At 38.7% G+C, this 16,492-nt stretch overlaps 1 protein-coding gene across 1 annotated transcript in view; it reads right to left on the reverse strand.

Annotated features, from left to right (window-relative positions):
- ULK2 (unc-51 like autophagy activating kinase 2) overlaps nucleotides 1–16,492 on the reverse strand; it is a 37,218-nt gene that overhangs the window by 14,772 nt on the left and 5,954 nt on the right. The window contains exons 4-15 of the mRNA XM_065646928.1: nucleotides 10,776–10,808; nucleotides 10,381–10,417; nucleotides 9,064–9,237; nucleotides 7,888–7,961; nucleotides 6,888–6,989; nucleotides 6,476–6,534; nucleotides 6,082–6,164; nucleotides 4,101–4,151; nucleotides 3,638–3,726; nucleotides 2,789–2,960; nucleotides 1,867–1,927; nucleotides 1,531–1,623 (exon numbers count right to left, since the gene is read on the reverse strand). Coding sequence (XP_065503000.1) covers nucleotides 1,531–1,623; nucleotides 1,867–1,927; nucleotides 2,789–2,960; nucleotides 3,638–3,726; nucleotides 4,101–4,151; nucleotides 6,082–6,164; nucleotides 6,476–6,534; nucleotides 6,888–6,989; nucleotides 7,888–7,961; nucleotides 9,064–9,237; nucleotides 10,381–10,417; nucleotides 10,776–10,808 — 1,028 coding nt within the window. The remainder of the gene's footprint in view (nucleotides 1–1,530; nucleotides 1,624–1,866; nucleotides 1,928–2,788; nucleotides 2,961–3,637; nucleotides 3,727–4,100; nucleotides 4,152–6,081; nucleotides 6,165–6,475; nucleotides 6,535–6,887; nucleotides 6,990–7,887; nucleotides 7,962–9,063; nucleotides 9,238–10,380; nucleotides 10,418–10,775; nucleotides 10,809–16,492) is intronic.

Consider the following 16,492-nt stretch of genomic DNA (forward strand, 5'->3'; position numbering starts at 1 on the left):
TGGTTGGAACCTGAGAAGTGTTCCAGCTGCTTCTACTTGACATAAAGCAGCATAGCTAAGGGGACAACTCATTCAGTTGTCTTACAAAAACAACTAATCAGAAAAATGCACTGTTTCATTGGGCATAACCTTTCGTGGGGAAAAAAAATATTTAAAAAAAAAAATAAAAATCACACTATAAAATAACATTTCTCAGGAAATCAAAAACCAAAACCCTAAAGCAGCATCTTGGAGAATATCAGACACACACTCTGCTTCCTTCAGGCTGTGCCCCAAGCAGTTAAGTTTACTCAACCAAAAACTAAATCAAGCTATTATATTACAAACATCGAAAGTCTGAACAGTACACACCTGTTTCTAATGATATAACCATTTAGCTTTTAACTTAGTGATGTACAAATAATGTAACTGGCAGATTTTCATAAAGCCTGTAACTCTAAACTGTGATGCCTAACACAATTTAAAATAGGAAATTACAATGTATTTGTTATCTGTTGTACATGGCCAATCCAGAGCAGATAGATCTTTACAGACAAACCACCCCCATTATCTGCCCTTAAACATAAAATGTAAGACTAAAGCTGTATTGATAGCCCACGTCAGCACATTTCACAAACTGCACAAAGATCAGCACAAAGTAGCAAACTTCCCTTGTGACAAGCATTTCTAAACAAATAATGCTGACCTGCAACCCTGTAGTATTAGCATAAGCCAAAAATACACCCAACGTAATAGCTTTATTCCTCATTTGGCCACTCATCCTCTTTCTGTTTGTACTGAAAACATTATGAAATTCATTACTTGGTCAAATAACAAATTAACTCTTCTGTTTAAATAATACACAAGTAGTTAAACAGTATGATTAAGCTTTACATTTTCCAATATAATAAAGATTTTGGGCACCCCTGATGAATACCGGTTTTATTTCAAAATAGCAGAAACATCTACAATTATGTGGAAGAAAGAGGATTTCTTAACAGTTCTGCTAATGGAAAAGCTGCAATACACGTTTATCTCTTTCATGTGGCTTCTTTGGTATCTTGTGAGACACAAACACAAAATTCCCAGTAGTCGCTTGCACAGAAGCCACACCCAGTTACTAAACACAGACAATCCAGGCACAAGACACAAATCCAGAGCAATCTGGGATTTCTAAGTTCCTCTCCTCTCACAGCTATTTCTTAAAATGTACACTGCATTCAACATCCTGACTCACTAAGTGAAGACTGTGCTGTGCTTCATAACACCAAAGAGCACGAGTCAGTTATGTTTCTGAAGTTTCTGCTTTCAAGCAGGCCAATATTTCAAGAGAGAAAAGATTGTTCTTTCCTTAAGGAATCTTTTGGGGTTTCAGAGCCAGAAGTCAGCTATGCAACCATCAGACACGACAATGCATTAAGTGCAGAGAGCCTGCAAAATCAGGTCAAGCTTCTATTTCAACTCAGATTACAGTAGCCATGCACAATTACCAAAAACCCAACATACATCAGCAGAGAATCCTTTTAAAAGAGAAAACGCTACATCACGCACCTGTTAGCTGTACCAGAAGCAGTACTTCGAGAAGAGGCTGAGGATGGTTTCTGTACAGTTCCTGAGCTTCCAGAAATAGTTAGTGGCGACTGCCTGTGAAAAGAAAAACCACTGTCAAGAAGCAGGTCTTCCATCAGACAAACTATCCACTGTGCAGTAAACTTTCTGAATTTGAGCTGTTTACATATTCATACCAAATTCAATTTGGCATATTCCTTTAAATCCATAGACAGCTATGTAATCCCGTTGGTGCCAACACCCCAGCAACCCCTTCTCCAGCTGCAGTATCCGTTTTAGAACACGAGACATCTTTTGGACAGAGCTCAGCACACCTACCCTCCGCACAGCAAGAACTCGCTCGAAGCTCGCCTGCCAGCTGCTCCCAACGGCATGTCATCTACAGTAAGCACAACACATTGAAAACCCATGGCATGAAGCAGAATCTTAAAAAACCCCATATCTCCGATATTTCTGTTCTAGGAATAATCACTTTCGACAAATTTCTATGAACATATAAGTTTCCCACAAACTGTTTTGTGTACAAAAATAATTCAAATGTGACCAACAACAAAAATGTGACTGGGGAAGGCAGCTCTTTAACAAGTGTTTGTGTTTTGGTTTGGTTTTTTTTGTGGTTTGTTTCTTTCTTTCTATACTAGTTATAATAATTCTGAAATAAAATACATTGTTTAAGAGTACAAGGTATCAGCATTGGGAAACTTACAATAACAAATGACAGAAACCCTTCAGAAATCAAGGCACTCATTTAGTCAAGTATTTAACATGAGTTGGTGGCATCGTACAGAATCAGCTGATGAGCTTCCTAGTGAAAATTCAGGCTGTCAGATGTCATAAAATGGCAACGTGCTACATTCAAGTCTTTCTACTGTACAAGCCCAGTTTTATGCCCTACCTTTCACATTATTTTTTTTTAATGGCTTTACCTGCACTAGTTTATTATCTAAAGCTCTATAGCATCATCTATTAATGTTCGGTTAGTCTGGAGGTAACACTGTTCCTGCCTCCACCACGAGAACCCTTGGGCTTCTCATCACCAGTTGGTTACAACTGACTCTTCTATTGCCAAACTCCAGTATTTTCCATGACTTTAAATCACCTTGATATTCAAAGAGTAATCAAAGAAATTAGTTCCAATGTGAACTGAGACACGTTTAGAGAAAAGAGAGCCAAAACGTAACAGGACGTAAAGGTATGAGTGGAAATCGTTTTAAAACGTAACAATAAAGAAGGTTCTCACATGAGTGGTCTGAAGAGATGTTGTGTGGGACAAGAACAAAGTCATCTGTGTCACAAGAGGAATTCTTGCTACTGGTACTGGCGGAGTCTTTAGAGACTTGAAGATAGTTAGGAGGACCCAACGGAGGGGAAGACAAATTTTCTTCTTGAATATGCTGCATATCTGGAAGAGACTGGAGGGATGGTGGAAAAAAGAAAGTAAAAAATCCACTGTAAATCCAGTGGTTCAGAATGTAGAATTGCTCTTTTAACTATGAAGCTTCTAAAGTAAGAATCATCACTCAACAACAACAACAACAACAACCCCAACAAACTTGGGCCAGTTTTTGTTTCTTAAGTATTCAGAAATATAAACTGTATCTGAATTGGAAATTTCAAATAATGGGTAACCTTATAGTCTCAATTTAGACAGTTCTATATTAAATAGGCTGTGAATTTAAACAATTGCAATTTATTCAGTCATTCCTGATGATACAGATGCACCCAGTTCGTACCAGTGTAAGGGGCCTTAGCCAGAAAGGCCAATTCAAAAAATTATCTGTAACGTTCATTACATTGACAAGCGTTTCATAATATTTGCTACTCTAGTAATTGATACGCGCATGTATTTTTTTTTCTTTAACAAAAAAGAACAACAAGAAGAAACCCAGAAAGTACAACACAAGGAGCAAGAGAGAACTAAAGTGTTAATGCCATTCTTCTGGCAAAAGACCGGGGTATTCCTTGCTCTGTGCTCTTAAACAGGACAGTTTGTAGTGTTCGAAGAATGGAAATCTAAAATTCAGTAACTCTTGGCTAAACATTACAGAAAATATTTTCTAGAGATCATTCTGTAAAACAGAGAACTTACTGGAGGAGAAGCAAAGCGGCAGGAAGGCGAGCTGCCACAGGAACTGCCCGAGACTGAGCCCGCGTACGTGGGCACTGGTACAGGACACGCTACACGAGGAAAACCCAAGGGAAAAAAAAAAGGGACAAAGATTTTGAAAGGCTGAATTTCAAACAAACTCATTTCCTCACTGCTTTTCATTCATAAACCCTCATGCAACTTAAAAGCACAGCACATCCTTCAACACACGAGGGTATTTAAGTTCATTTGAAATGTCAAAGGAACTAGTAAATAAGTATCACATTTCAGTCTGGCATAATACAAAAAAGGATTCAACACTTAGGCTCACAATAGAGCACAACAACAAGTCAGACTCAGGAAAATGCCTCATGAACACTTAGCGTGACACTTGGCAGATCCTTCTCCGTTCCAGCCCCCAATGTCCATCATTTACACAAATAAGCGGAATAACGAAACTACTTACACTTTTTGACAGTTGAAATCTGATCCAGGAAAGGGTGGTTGAAAAATGCTTCTATAGAACAAGAAACAACAACTGTCGTGAGTGAAGGTACGAACGACACAGAATTTACAGGCTACATTGCAGATAGTGATAAATGGTTGCCTTCCCAAAATCAATATCTCACAGCCAGAGGGTGAAGAGCTTATAAAAGATTAAAGCCTTCTATGTTATATGTTGCTATAGCACTTGGAAAGGAAATAAAAAAAAAAATCAATTGAATAACTTCAAACAACATGCAGCAAGGCAAATCAGACAATTACTGGGGGGCATTTTATGACTGCACTTAAGGGTCATGCACACAAGAAGCCGTCCTCTACTCATCATGAAATTACATCCTCATTGTTCAATATGGTACTAACTCAGTTTTAATTTCTCTTCAAAACAATGAGCATCTCGCACATCAAACACTGAAAGTATTTTCACTTCTGCCTTTCCCAAGGACTGAACGCTTATTTCTGAACCCACTAATGCCACTTCTTAGGTGGCCAAAACTCACAAGAGAGGAGCAGCCGTTCTCCTTCCCACTTCCCAACAGAACACGACCTGTGCAGCTGGTTCACAGTTTAAAGCCAAATTAAGCACAATTTCTTCAACAATTTCCTTAATTAACTCGTTACTGTTACAACAGAAACATTTTGCTTTTGTTGTAAATGGACATGCTGAGATGTATTTAATTGACCTGGCATAACCAGTTGGCTAGGAGATTGCATGGAAAGTTTTATTCTCCAAGAAGCAACTTCCAGCATTGAGGGCTGGCAGAAGCTAGCTGCTGAGTTTTGTGAACTTTAATGTTCTCACAGTCGAGGAAAAACAATGCTGTTCATCAGACCCAAGCAAATAACAGGAAAAAAAAAGAAAGAATCTGAGGCCTGCAGTATCTCCTCTTCCTTCAACACCACTTTCTTCCACGATCCGATAAGAAGGGAGGCCAGCTCTAAGGCAGGAACAATGTAATGATTAACTTCAACACGAGGATCAGGTGTTCGTGAGCTTTTGTACAACACCTGCTGTTCTACTTTATATTGCTGGAAGATCAACAAGATTTCTAATGCTATTTTTACTCTAACAACAGGCAACTGGGCTCAGTTCTACACTCTCCCTTTCACTCTCTTGGCTAAGCACATTCCAGAGCAGCCCCTTTGAGGCCCTTTAAGCAGCTCAGCCAAGGAAAACACGACTTTCATCACAGCCACTCTGCTTTCTATTTTTCTTTCTAAGCACAAATGTGTTCTCCCACTACCACAAACGATACAGGGAATTTCCCATGTTTGAAGAAACTGTAGGGATCAGCACACCCAGAGCGCAGAGTGGAATCAGTTACTCAAAGTCCATGTTTGTGATGTATTACTTCTTCTACACGTACAGATTTATATATCAACCTCCAATACTGTCACTACCATTGGGACATTTTACCCAATTTTCATGAGCTTTTTCTGGATCTGACTTCTACTTAAGATTTTACATAGAGCAGTTAAATTGAGTTGCGTCAGTCACATCTACACACAAACACCCATGCCTGGTTCTCAGAAGAGCAACACCTTAACTATGGTGGTATTGATGTTTTAAATTCCAAATTACTAAAAACAAACAACAAAAAAGGTTTGATATTTCTTGGAGCAAAACATAGCAGGAATCGAAAAAGAAAAAACAAATGTAGCTAGGAGAGTCTTGAGCTTTAAGTGAAGAACTAGAACACTTTTTGAATCCTCCTCTCTCTCTACAGCCTAACAAAACAGTCTTCTTATCACAAATACACAAAGACCACAAGTGATGAATGAGTCAATTTGTGTATTTCAGTACACCCAGACCAAGCTTGCTTGCATGCATTAAAAAAAAAAAAAAGCAATGCTGAAGTTTCATAAGCAGAAACAAAACCTGGGAATGCCTGACACGAATACAAGTAACAAGGGAAGTCAAGAGAGCAAAAGGAAAAGCTACATACCAAAGTCCATTCTGTCTTTTTGGTTTCTCTGAAGCAAACCCAACAGCAGGTCAGCCAGATACGCTGATGTTTCCCTAGGAATACTGCACACAAGAGAAAGCAAAACATGCATTAAATTGAATACCTGCATTAAATCATGCATAGCACATTACATTTCAGGAGTCAGCATTCTGCCAGGTCCCTAAGTCTTCGCTACACACGCTCTACAGCCTTAGTACAGGACCCTTTCAACTCAGCCAGGTACAAAGGCAAGATGCAACACAAGGCACTGGTGTCATACTACATCCCTGTAAGATAGCAACAGCCAACAACTTTACGAATCCCAGGCATTCCCAAAGATGAAAAAGCATTCAATCAACAAATGTAAGTGACAGGAAAGGCCACGGTGACATACCTAGGAATCAAATTCCTGTTCTTTTCATAAAACATTCTCAAATCTTGAGGACTATTGGCCTGTCAAATAAAAATGTACATTAATTAAAGCTCAGTTTCACGGAGAAAAGTAGCTTTTGTACCTAAGCACACATACACAAAAAGGAGGCTTTTGCATATGGGCATTAAAGGAGAAAACCCCAAACACAGCAGTGAACTCAGTACTGCATATTTTTACGTATTTCCTCTGGATTGAACACACTGACACTACAGACCAAATATGAGCAACTTCTCCCTTGGGATCCTCAAGCGATGTGGCCTTTGAAGCTTCAACACTACACCCAAACATCACTAATTCTGTTTTCATGACCAGAAGGAAAAGCCCTAGGAATTTCCATGAGACTAAAAAGAGGGAAAAAGCAATAAAGTGTTACCTGAAAAGGTGGTTTTCCAACAAGACACTGATAAATCACAGTTCCTATGCTCCACAGGTCTGCTTTAGCATCATAGTGTTGAGACATAATCACTTCAGGGGCCTGGAAAGACCAGCAAATCTCAGAAGGCAAAACAAGAAAGCAAAGCCACGGCAAGAGGAATTCTACAGTATTAGCAGAGACCACTCTATTGTAAGACAAAATTAGCATTTTAATCTGCATCGCATGACTTGAAAGGTAACAGTTCTATCTAAAATGAAAGCTATGTTTCAAAACACAGAAAACTAGAAACGCTGATGTTCTAAAGAAAGCATCTAGTGATCGGTATGTGTGGGAATAAGAGGTAAGTGACTTATGCAGTTCTTCTTGTGGATATATAACTAAGCATTTCATAAGAAATATCATTATCACCATTTTACGTATACAAAAACAAGACAAGGGAGAGCAATGACCATACAGTACAGCAGCAGTAGTGCCAAAGTCAGACAGTTCAGTGCTTGATCGACTACCACACCATTTAGTAAAAATTAATGGCAATTAACTCCAAATTGCTTTTTAAAAACAAACAAATAAAACCAACCACACATGTGAGAGAATACATTAAATAACTAGAATGAAAACATCAAGTAGTTTTTTAACTACTAGTGTAAAGCTCTTCTAGCCTGTACTTGATCACTTTTTACTTTCTTAGAAACTGAGAAGGAGATAATGCCCTATTTCAGGGAAAAGAAAGTATGTAAGTGGGAATGACACTGCCAAAAAAATGAATTCTACGATGCATTGCCTTTTAATTCTCTACGATTTTTTCCTCCCTGCAGCACTAAGAAATGTTCAGTGTCTCTCTGATTTTAACAATCATGATCTCCAAATCTCAAGAAATACTCCCCAATACTCCTGAAGCAACATTAGGCATTTGCCGATCTGCAAGCAGTAAATTATTTTGTTCTGGTAGGAGAACGTTTGAGATAAACACCATAATCTGAAATACACTGTCACTTACCATATACATAGGGGAACCACACAGAGTTGCAGCCATCATGTTGCTATGCAGATAACGAGCAAAACCAAAGTCAGCTATGTAAAGAAACACATTTGTCAATGAAAAGGAAGATAATTTTAAAATTTTTCAAGTCTATAAATGGTCTTAGTGAAATCTGCTACAATTACCAGTTAGAGAGAAAAAGACAGGTATAATATAAAGCAAACTACATGGAATTATAAAATGTGTGTTCCACTGAAAGCATGATGTATTATCTTCCAAATAGCAAGCCAAGAAACAGCAGTGGCATAATTTGCACAATCTGCTGCTCAGCCATCTCCCCAGCTGCAGAGTGTGCTGTCTGGCGTCAGCAGGAAAGGATTAAAGTCAGTCACTAAATATAAATGGTTCATTAAAAATGATGAATATACAATCTGCTTCAGTGAAATCACATCAGGTAGAAGTTTAAGTTTCCGATGCTTGAATTTTCCACACAGGCAAAAAGTGTCTGGAACTATCCAGTAGGGACAGCGAGAAAAGTTGCTTTGTCTGCTCTGTGCTGTTTAGAAGATGGAGTTGGAAGAGATCTCATATTTTGGTTGAGCAAAAGCATAGAAAAGAAACCTGTTAAAAACAAGGGGCTTTCAAATGGACACTTAATAGACAATGAGAAATCAAAATTCCTGAAGTGTCCTCTGGAGTTTGGTAGCATCCTGAAGAGCTGACATCTCTTCCCGGTTACAGTGCCAAACCTCCATCTGCCAAAAATAGGTCATAACCTACATTTCCAAACTTCTCAAATAACCCTTAGGAGGTTCTACCACAAAAACCCTCAGCTGGAACCGCAACCAGAGTCTCGCATGCACACAGTTTTGAAATGAGCTAAAGGCTACCCAAAATCTCAAAGGTTACAGATTTATGTCTAATTAACGTAGTTTAATACCAGAAACATCAGCTAAATGGGTTTCTTTTTCCTACAGATTTAATCAAAAACGTCTTTATGACTCAATCATTTAATACTGAGAATCTGCATTACAGCACAAAGCTCATCATTCTAGGCTTACTGTCTGATTTGCATCAATTTAATACACACTACATCCAGTATACCCTCTGCGCTTTCACTATAATGACACTTCTGAGTACGGAAACAATCCAACAGTGATGATTTACCTTTAGATCAGAGAAAAGCATATTTACCTATTTTGATGCGGATGCCGCTGACGCTTGACTTCCTACGACTGGCATAAGACAACAAAATATTCTGTGGTTTAAGATCCCTGTGAATGATTCCTTTGCTGTGCAGAATCCGCATGGCTGCTGCGATCTGCTGGAGGAACACTCGGATGGTATCTTCACTGAGAGTTCCTTTGGCTGGAAACAACACGCACATCAGCAGAGGAGAAAATAAATACCATTATTATTATTTAGGCAAAGGAGTCAAGAAAATAGAAGAACTTCACAATTTAGAACATTAAACGTATCTACAATCATTTTACAACCTGAAGCTGTAAAACCTGTTCTTTAAACAAATTATGGGGATGCAGATAACCACCCTTCTCAAAAAATTTCATCCATGATAAAATTTCTTTTGAATGGAAAAAATAAGATGTACTTTTGAAAGTCTCTTCAGAAGGTATTCTCTTATTCTGTAGGCTGAAAAAGTACTGAACACAGGATTATACTGTATGAGTCCTACCAAGGATTTTAATGGGAAGTGAATTAGGCTTTTAATATACACAGTTACCATAACAATAGCTGTTCACAAAGAGATTCCTTCAACATACTGAGATACAACACAAGCAAAATATTTTCGTCAAGAAAAATATGAAGATTAACATCTCTGCTCAAGATTTTGTTTGTAATAAAGAATCCACTTGTCATGATTCTGTAACTTTCATTATTATATAAGTAATTCAGTATTTTTAAGTTCACATCCAGGAAAAGAAAGCAGCCCCCAAAGCACAACCTTAGAAAGAGAAAACCACATGTTTTTCAGCATGTTATTTATGGTTAGCTACACCTTCCCCTCATTTACAAATGAAGGAATGTCACATTCAGCTGTTTTGAAACCAGTGGCAAAAAGCATTTTCTGTCTGTGCGTTATTTTATTCACTTCATTGCTACTTTGTGGGGTTTATTTTGAATTATGAGTTGCATTTAAATACACTGGGAAATATTTTTAAACAAATGCAAAACCTCCTGTCTTCCTGCAGCTTCAAAATTTAGTTTTCACGTTCCCAGGGTGGAACACAAACACGCAACCAACAGCACTTTGCTGCCGACCTTGACTGGACACAGAATAGAACTCTCAAGAGATTCCTGGGGAATTCAATTACTCTAAAATCACACCAGGCTGGACACGCACTGTGGAATCACAGACATCCCATGGACTGAAAAGAATATTTAAACCACCAGCAAAAAAAACCTCAGAGGAACATCAATGGATTACAGGAATATAAAATATAAACATGTAATGCAACAGCTTCTTAATCGGGAAATACAGTAATCCATTACCTTGTAAGTAATCTGCCAAATCCCCACCATTGCAGTACTGTTAAAAAGAAAGGGTTTTATTCAAAACACAAGGACTAAAATGCTTGCTATATAATTTTTACTTTGTAATATTTTCACGAAAATTAAAAGATCTTGTTTGCCTTAAAATTGTTTTGTTCATTATTCGTAATGAATAATTTGAGGTGTAACATTTCATCAATACTTACGGTATCATAAAATGAAACCAAATCGTGGAACATACACTGCTGATAAATTCAGCAGTGCATAGGAAATTAATAATGTAGTTTTCAGAATTGCTTGTTTTAACAAGTGATGGTTATTTTGCGGTTGTGAAAAACAGAAGTTTTGTCTAAAAATCATCTTTAAAATCAGGCAGAAAGAATGTTAACACATACCTCCATTACCAAAAAGACAGAATTGGGCATTTCCTAAAAGAGAAAGAGAACAAATCCCATTTAAGAATGTGACAAGACAAAGCCTTCAGTACCTGCATTAACCAAGCGTAACATGACATTTTTCAATCAACCGAGACACCTTATGTTAAAGCCACTATTTTAGAGGGTAGCAAATACGTACGTTCCCCACCATTAAGTATCTCACATTTTTCAAAAGCATTAGTATATGTAAAAAAACATGATGTAGCTCCCTTAGCTTTCAGCTGCCTTGGACTACTCTGTCAACGCAACCTCTGTATTAAGAGCCCTTACAAATAAACAAACTTCCACTATCAGACATCACTGAAATGAGGCACTAACAGGACAGTAATATTTAGTCACAAATATACTGGACAAAATTACAAACTGTGAGCAAGACAATTTGACTACGACAAGCAGTTTTCTAGGGAGGAATTCCAAAGTTTGGTTCCCCGCTCCTGGGTCACACAAGCTCTGGTTCTGGCAGCTGACCAGGCGAAGGTCGGTCACAAACCACAGAGCAGTTAACCGCAATGAACCGATTCCCAAACGCTATTTTTCAGGAGCTTTAATTCAGGAACCATGGATACACCTGTAAACTATCTCCCTCAGCAAGTCACTGGCAGAAGCACGTCCCTGCCACAGACCTGAATGGCCTTATGGCCAAGGTGGGATATTTTGCACTCAGATTTTCCAAAGCACTGACCCCCTTTGACCTATTTACAACCTGGATTCCCTCCCTTATAACTGGGTAGAAGTTACTGAAAGACAGATTAGCTAACTTCTACTGTAAATTATCTACAGACTCCGCAAAAAACGCAGTAAAAATGTCTGTGTGTAAACCCGACTAACAAGAACATTTATCTTTTTTCCAAATATTTATTTTGTGTGAGGGAAGAAAGAGCCTACCTATCTATGCCAATAATCAACATTGTTTTCCACAAAGTCTCCTGCATAAAATAGTTTTGTTGTGCCTACCAAGTTGGAGACACTCGGAGATCTATAAAGTAAAAACATTTTTTTCCCTGTGAGGTAAGACTGAAAGGAAGGAACACAAACGGAACCGGAAGGAAACATAAGGCAAGTATACAATAAACAGGGTGATGGTTTTAGTTACATAGTATGTTACCTTCCTTTCACTTTAAAAACAAACAAAACTTGACAGTTTGTGGGAAAAATATGGTTTTAAGTCCATTGAAGGAAAAGAGACAGCAGACAAAGGCACACGCCCCAGGCGGAAGGGGAGCTGTAGACGGTCTGTTTTCTGATAACTAGTGTCAAAAAAATGTCAAAAGGGACCCTGCATGGTAAAACAAGAGCTGTGAACTTTGTTACCTCGCTCAGTGCTTGTATTAAAACTTCGGCACGTGTTCAATTTGACCACGCTGGCACAAACTACCACAAGAGTGACATTTTGAAGGGCTCCTAACAGGTCAGGGTTTGGAAGCTTTAAAAAGAAAAATAAAGGAAAAATGGGCCCATGGGCCCAAGCTATGGAAACCAACTACCTGAAATACCAACCACGGCCCAGAGCACATGGATGGTACAAACCAGTAAAGTCGATTTCTACCAGTCCATGACAGACACAGATATCAACTGCAAACAACTGCAGTAAGTACGGTTCAAGATGAACTGGATGTTTTAAGGTTAATTCAAGACTGTATTAGGCTGCTTCACTTTCTGGAAGCATTTAGTTCAGCCACCCTTGTCTGTGTTACAGAAATGCATCTGAGGTTCTTTCCAGCTCAGAACATCAAGCACATCACAGATTTGTTTACATTTGGAAATTAGCTTCAAAGAAAACAAGTTTCTAGGAACATTAGTCAAATCTGTTGGAAATGAAAGGCAAACTCCAACCAATATAGAATATTAAAGCAGCAGTAGATCACATTTCAGAAGTTCCATTTGTTCGGTGTTTCTGTAACAGCTGTGGCCAACACGAACCATAATCTGCAATCCTGTAAATACCTGAAAACCTAAGTGTATACACTAAAGTATACACTAAAGTAAAAAAAGATAAGTAATTACTTGCTCTGTAAATTACTGAGGATACATAATGGTAAGGGTTGTTTCTTTTCTACATGGTTCCTTTGCAACAATGTCTTCTAAAGACAGAAACTCTCTTTCAGGAACCCTAATGATGCCAAACAGCAACTCTGAGATCCCAATTTATCAAACTGAAAATTCTGCCTATTGAGGATCACTCCACTTAAAGGACAACTGTGATGTGTAGAAAAATAACCCAACTAAGAAGCAGGGAAACGGTCCATTAGCCGGTGACAAGAAAGCAGCTCAGCAAGTGGATTTCCAGCTGAACATTGCAATCCCATGAATCAGAAATAGATGTTCCACAGCGTCAGTGCCTCTGCTCACAACACACTCTGAACAAAAACAGCAGCTTATTGCAGTATGTAATGCTTAGCTCATGACAGACGTTTATTCATCCATCACAGAACTAAGAGAATGTGTTTTCTGGATTCCTTTGGAAACAAAATCCTTTCAAATGAAACTGCTCCCTCCAGAAACACGGAGCTGACGAGTTGTCCTGCTGTGCTAGTCCTCACCTGTTTAAAGAAAGTCATTCCTACAAACTACACTAGATTTCCCTCAAATAGTATTATTTGTCTTTTTTTGACTGAGATTCTTGATAATAACCAAAAAAAGTCACTGGGTTAAAGCCATAATAAGAAGTAGAGTGTGCTTCCTTATTGTAGCTGGGATATTTTTTTATTACATCAGCAGAGCAGATTAGAGGTTTCAGGATGAGTTTTCCCCAGACTGGTCAAAAGTCACATATAATTCGTATTACAGAAGTAATATTTTGCACAGTACTGGTACCAAGCTCCCCACCTGCATCTCATCCCAACTTTAACTCATAACCAGACACTTTTCAACATCCCACCAATGCAAACTTTAGTTCAAAACAGCCGAAGTTGTTCATCCCTTCACAGTTGCTCACATTTTGCATTACTGTTCTTGGCCAGCCTGCCTGGGAATGTGATCTCCATTTTAAGAATACATTCAGAAAACACCAGTCAATTCTGTAGATGCATTTTTCCCTTCTAAATTATTCTGCTGAAAAATAAAGCTGTCTCCATGATCATCCTCTAGACTCGTGGTCTCTGTTGACTTGCGAAGCAAAGTGCTCAAACAGGAAAAGATTAGTAAACCAGCATGTTTCAGATCTAACACTCAGGAATAAAGCTGACCCAGCAAGCTATTTTAAACTGCTTCTTGAAACAGATAACAAAGCTTTCAAAAATTTACATTGACATACAGATCACAAAATTCCTGCAGCTGGAGTTGCTCTGGCTTACACTTCCACCCAGAAAAATAATCAAGCTAAACAAATGTATGTTGTGTTGCAACAATTATAGAACAGTTTTGCCCAGCATGCCTTGCTTTGTTGCTTAAAGTTTTCTTGACAAAAACCTACTTTTGTTCCTTCTTATTCTGAATCTAGGTTTTAACTTGCAAGTTGAAGATAGCAAAGGTTACCAGGAAACCATTTTACAACTCTGAAAGCTAACAGATAAACCTACTAGAAAGAGATTAAGAGGCCACGTATTTGCCAAAACATGCTGTGTTTTAATCCCAGACTTCCAACAGTTGTCTCAGGGGATATGAAGTTCCAACCCAAATCACAGGCTCAGCACAGTAGTTCCATTTCAAAGACATTAGTTGAAAAAGAAGTCAAAACATCCATGGTTACTGCTGACAGCTGTTGCTAGAACTCTAACATATTGCCAGGAACATACCCTAGATTTCTTTTGGATTAGGGAGTCCTCCTTTAGAACAAGCTGAAAGTCTAGTGAGCTGCCCAAGCAGAAACTGTGGCACAGAAATAGTTAACTAGGTTTTTGCTCCAAGTTTACAGATTCTGTTGAGCTGCAGTTTATGACTGGACTCCCAAGAGCATGAGAATTAACCTGACAGCTTGTGCACTGCTATTATCTGATTAATTTTCTGATACGTTAATTTGTGCTATATTTGCTTAATTTTTTGGCCAAGAATACACTCCTCATTTTTTTCTGCGCATTAAATACATTTGGCAGAAGTTCTAATGATTTACTGAAAAAGGACTGGTCCAGATCTTTTTAAGGCCGTTTCTTACTGTATTACAGATACTCCTGTTTTGCTTTTTGTGAGTGCATCACAGCAGCAGCTTCTAACGTGTTCAGCTGCTTTCATGTCTAAAGGACTGAACATTTTGTTAGTTCTGACTACATGTTAAGTCTCAGCCTAAATGCCAGTTGACATGTGCCTGTCGGATTCAAATGGCATGCATGCTGCCAATTAGTCACGTAAAAGAGCAAAAAGAACAATCGGCTGTGGAGAAATGTACCACAATAGCCGGATCACTCATTTTCTGTAATGTGAAATGCTGTACTTAACTCATATATACGGGAGGTAGTGAAATAGACTGGCCCGCTGCACAGCACAAAGGAAAAGCAAAACTGCTCACACCGAAGCATTTAACATGCTTGCATACTTGAAGATCCTCTGGAACAGTTCTGAAATACAAATTACAGCATCCAGGCACCGCAGGTAAGCTAAGGACTATGTAGTAACTTCAACTCCGGGGTTCTGTGGGCCAAAACAAATCTGAACTGGTTGTCCCCAACCTTCAACGCCTACACTGGCGTCATTCCTTGCAGTCCAATATTGTCACAACCAACCTTCCAGTGAGCATCAGCTGCCAGAGAGCATTTCAAAACCTTCACGGTTTCTACAGGGCAGGATTTTTCATCTGAAAACTTGTCTGGGCAGCATGTTTTCGTATGACTATTTCCACACACAGTGAGGATGGATACTGACAAACACTAGGGCCTTAATCAAGGAGCTGAGGGAAAAAATAAAGATAGTGAGACATTCTCCTTAAAAAGATGACAGTTCAGAAACAGCTGTGATGAGCGTACAGAGGTAATCCAAGCTGTGAGACAGCAAGATCAAGAGCACACACGAGAACGCTTGAAGGAACCACCTCAAGAAATATATGCAATACTGCCAGACCAACTGGAGTCCTTGGGTAACCCAAATCGCAGTATTTAATTCCCACTGGTAAAACAACAGGTACAGATAAACGTGGTTCCTTCTACAAGCACCCCTAGTAGGAACTCATGGGCACTTGTGTACAAGCAAAGACTGAGGTGTGGGTACAACGGGCTTTGTTCCCCTCAGCTCTCACAGGCAGCAGGAACAGCTGCAGTTATTTTATCTGCCATGTACCAACAAGCTAAGACAAGAAACAATTTCTGTTCAGATACTGTTTCTCCAATAACGCACTAGAAATTAGTTCTCCCTAAACTACTGTTCAAATAGCAAACTTCAGACTCCATGCAGTGAAGTCGTTAATTCAGTCTTCTAAAACACTCTCTCCCAGATATATTACAGGCTTTCATTCTGATGGCTGACATTCTAAAGAGGTTTTGAATTAAATTATTTGCTAAAACAGGCACTGTCTGGCACTGTGTGAGAGATTAGTTCTACTCAGCACACACTAGGGATCATGAACTGCACAAAACTGTAAATTCGTGCCCTAAATATAGCACATTCCAAATAACTTACTGATACCTTCATACTTTAGTACAATACTTTATCCAAGGACCTCAATGTACTTCATGCTGGTGAGTTAGAGGTTATTTTAGACTCCCCTTGCTTGTGAGAAATAGTGGGCTCCAGTTCCTCAATTAACATGA

This window comes from Caloenas nicobarica, chromosome 17 (assembly GCF_036013445.1).
Source record: "Caloenas nicobarica isolate bCalNic1 chromosome 17, bCalNic1.hap1, whole genome shotgun sequence".
Taxonomy (NCBI): Eukaryota; Metazoa; Chordata; class Aves; order Columbiformes; family Columbidae; genus Caloenas; species Caloenas nicobarica.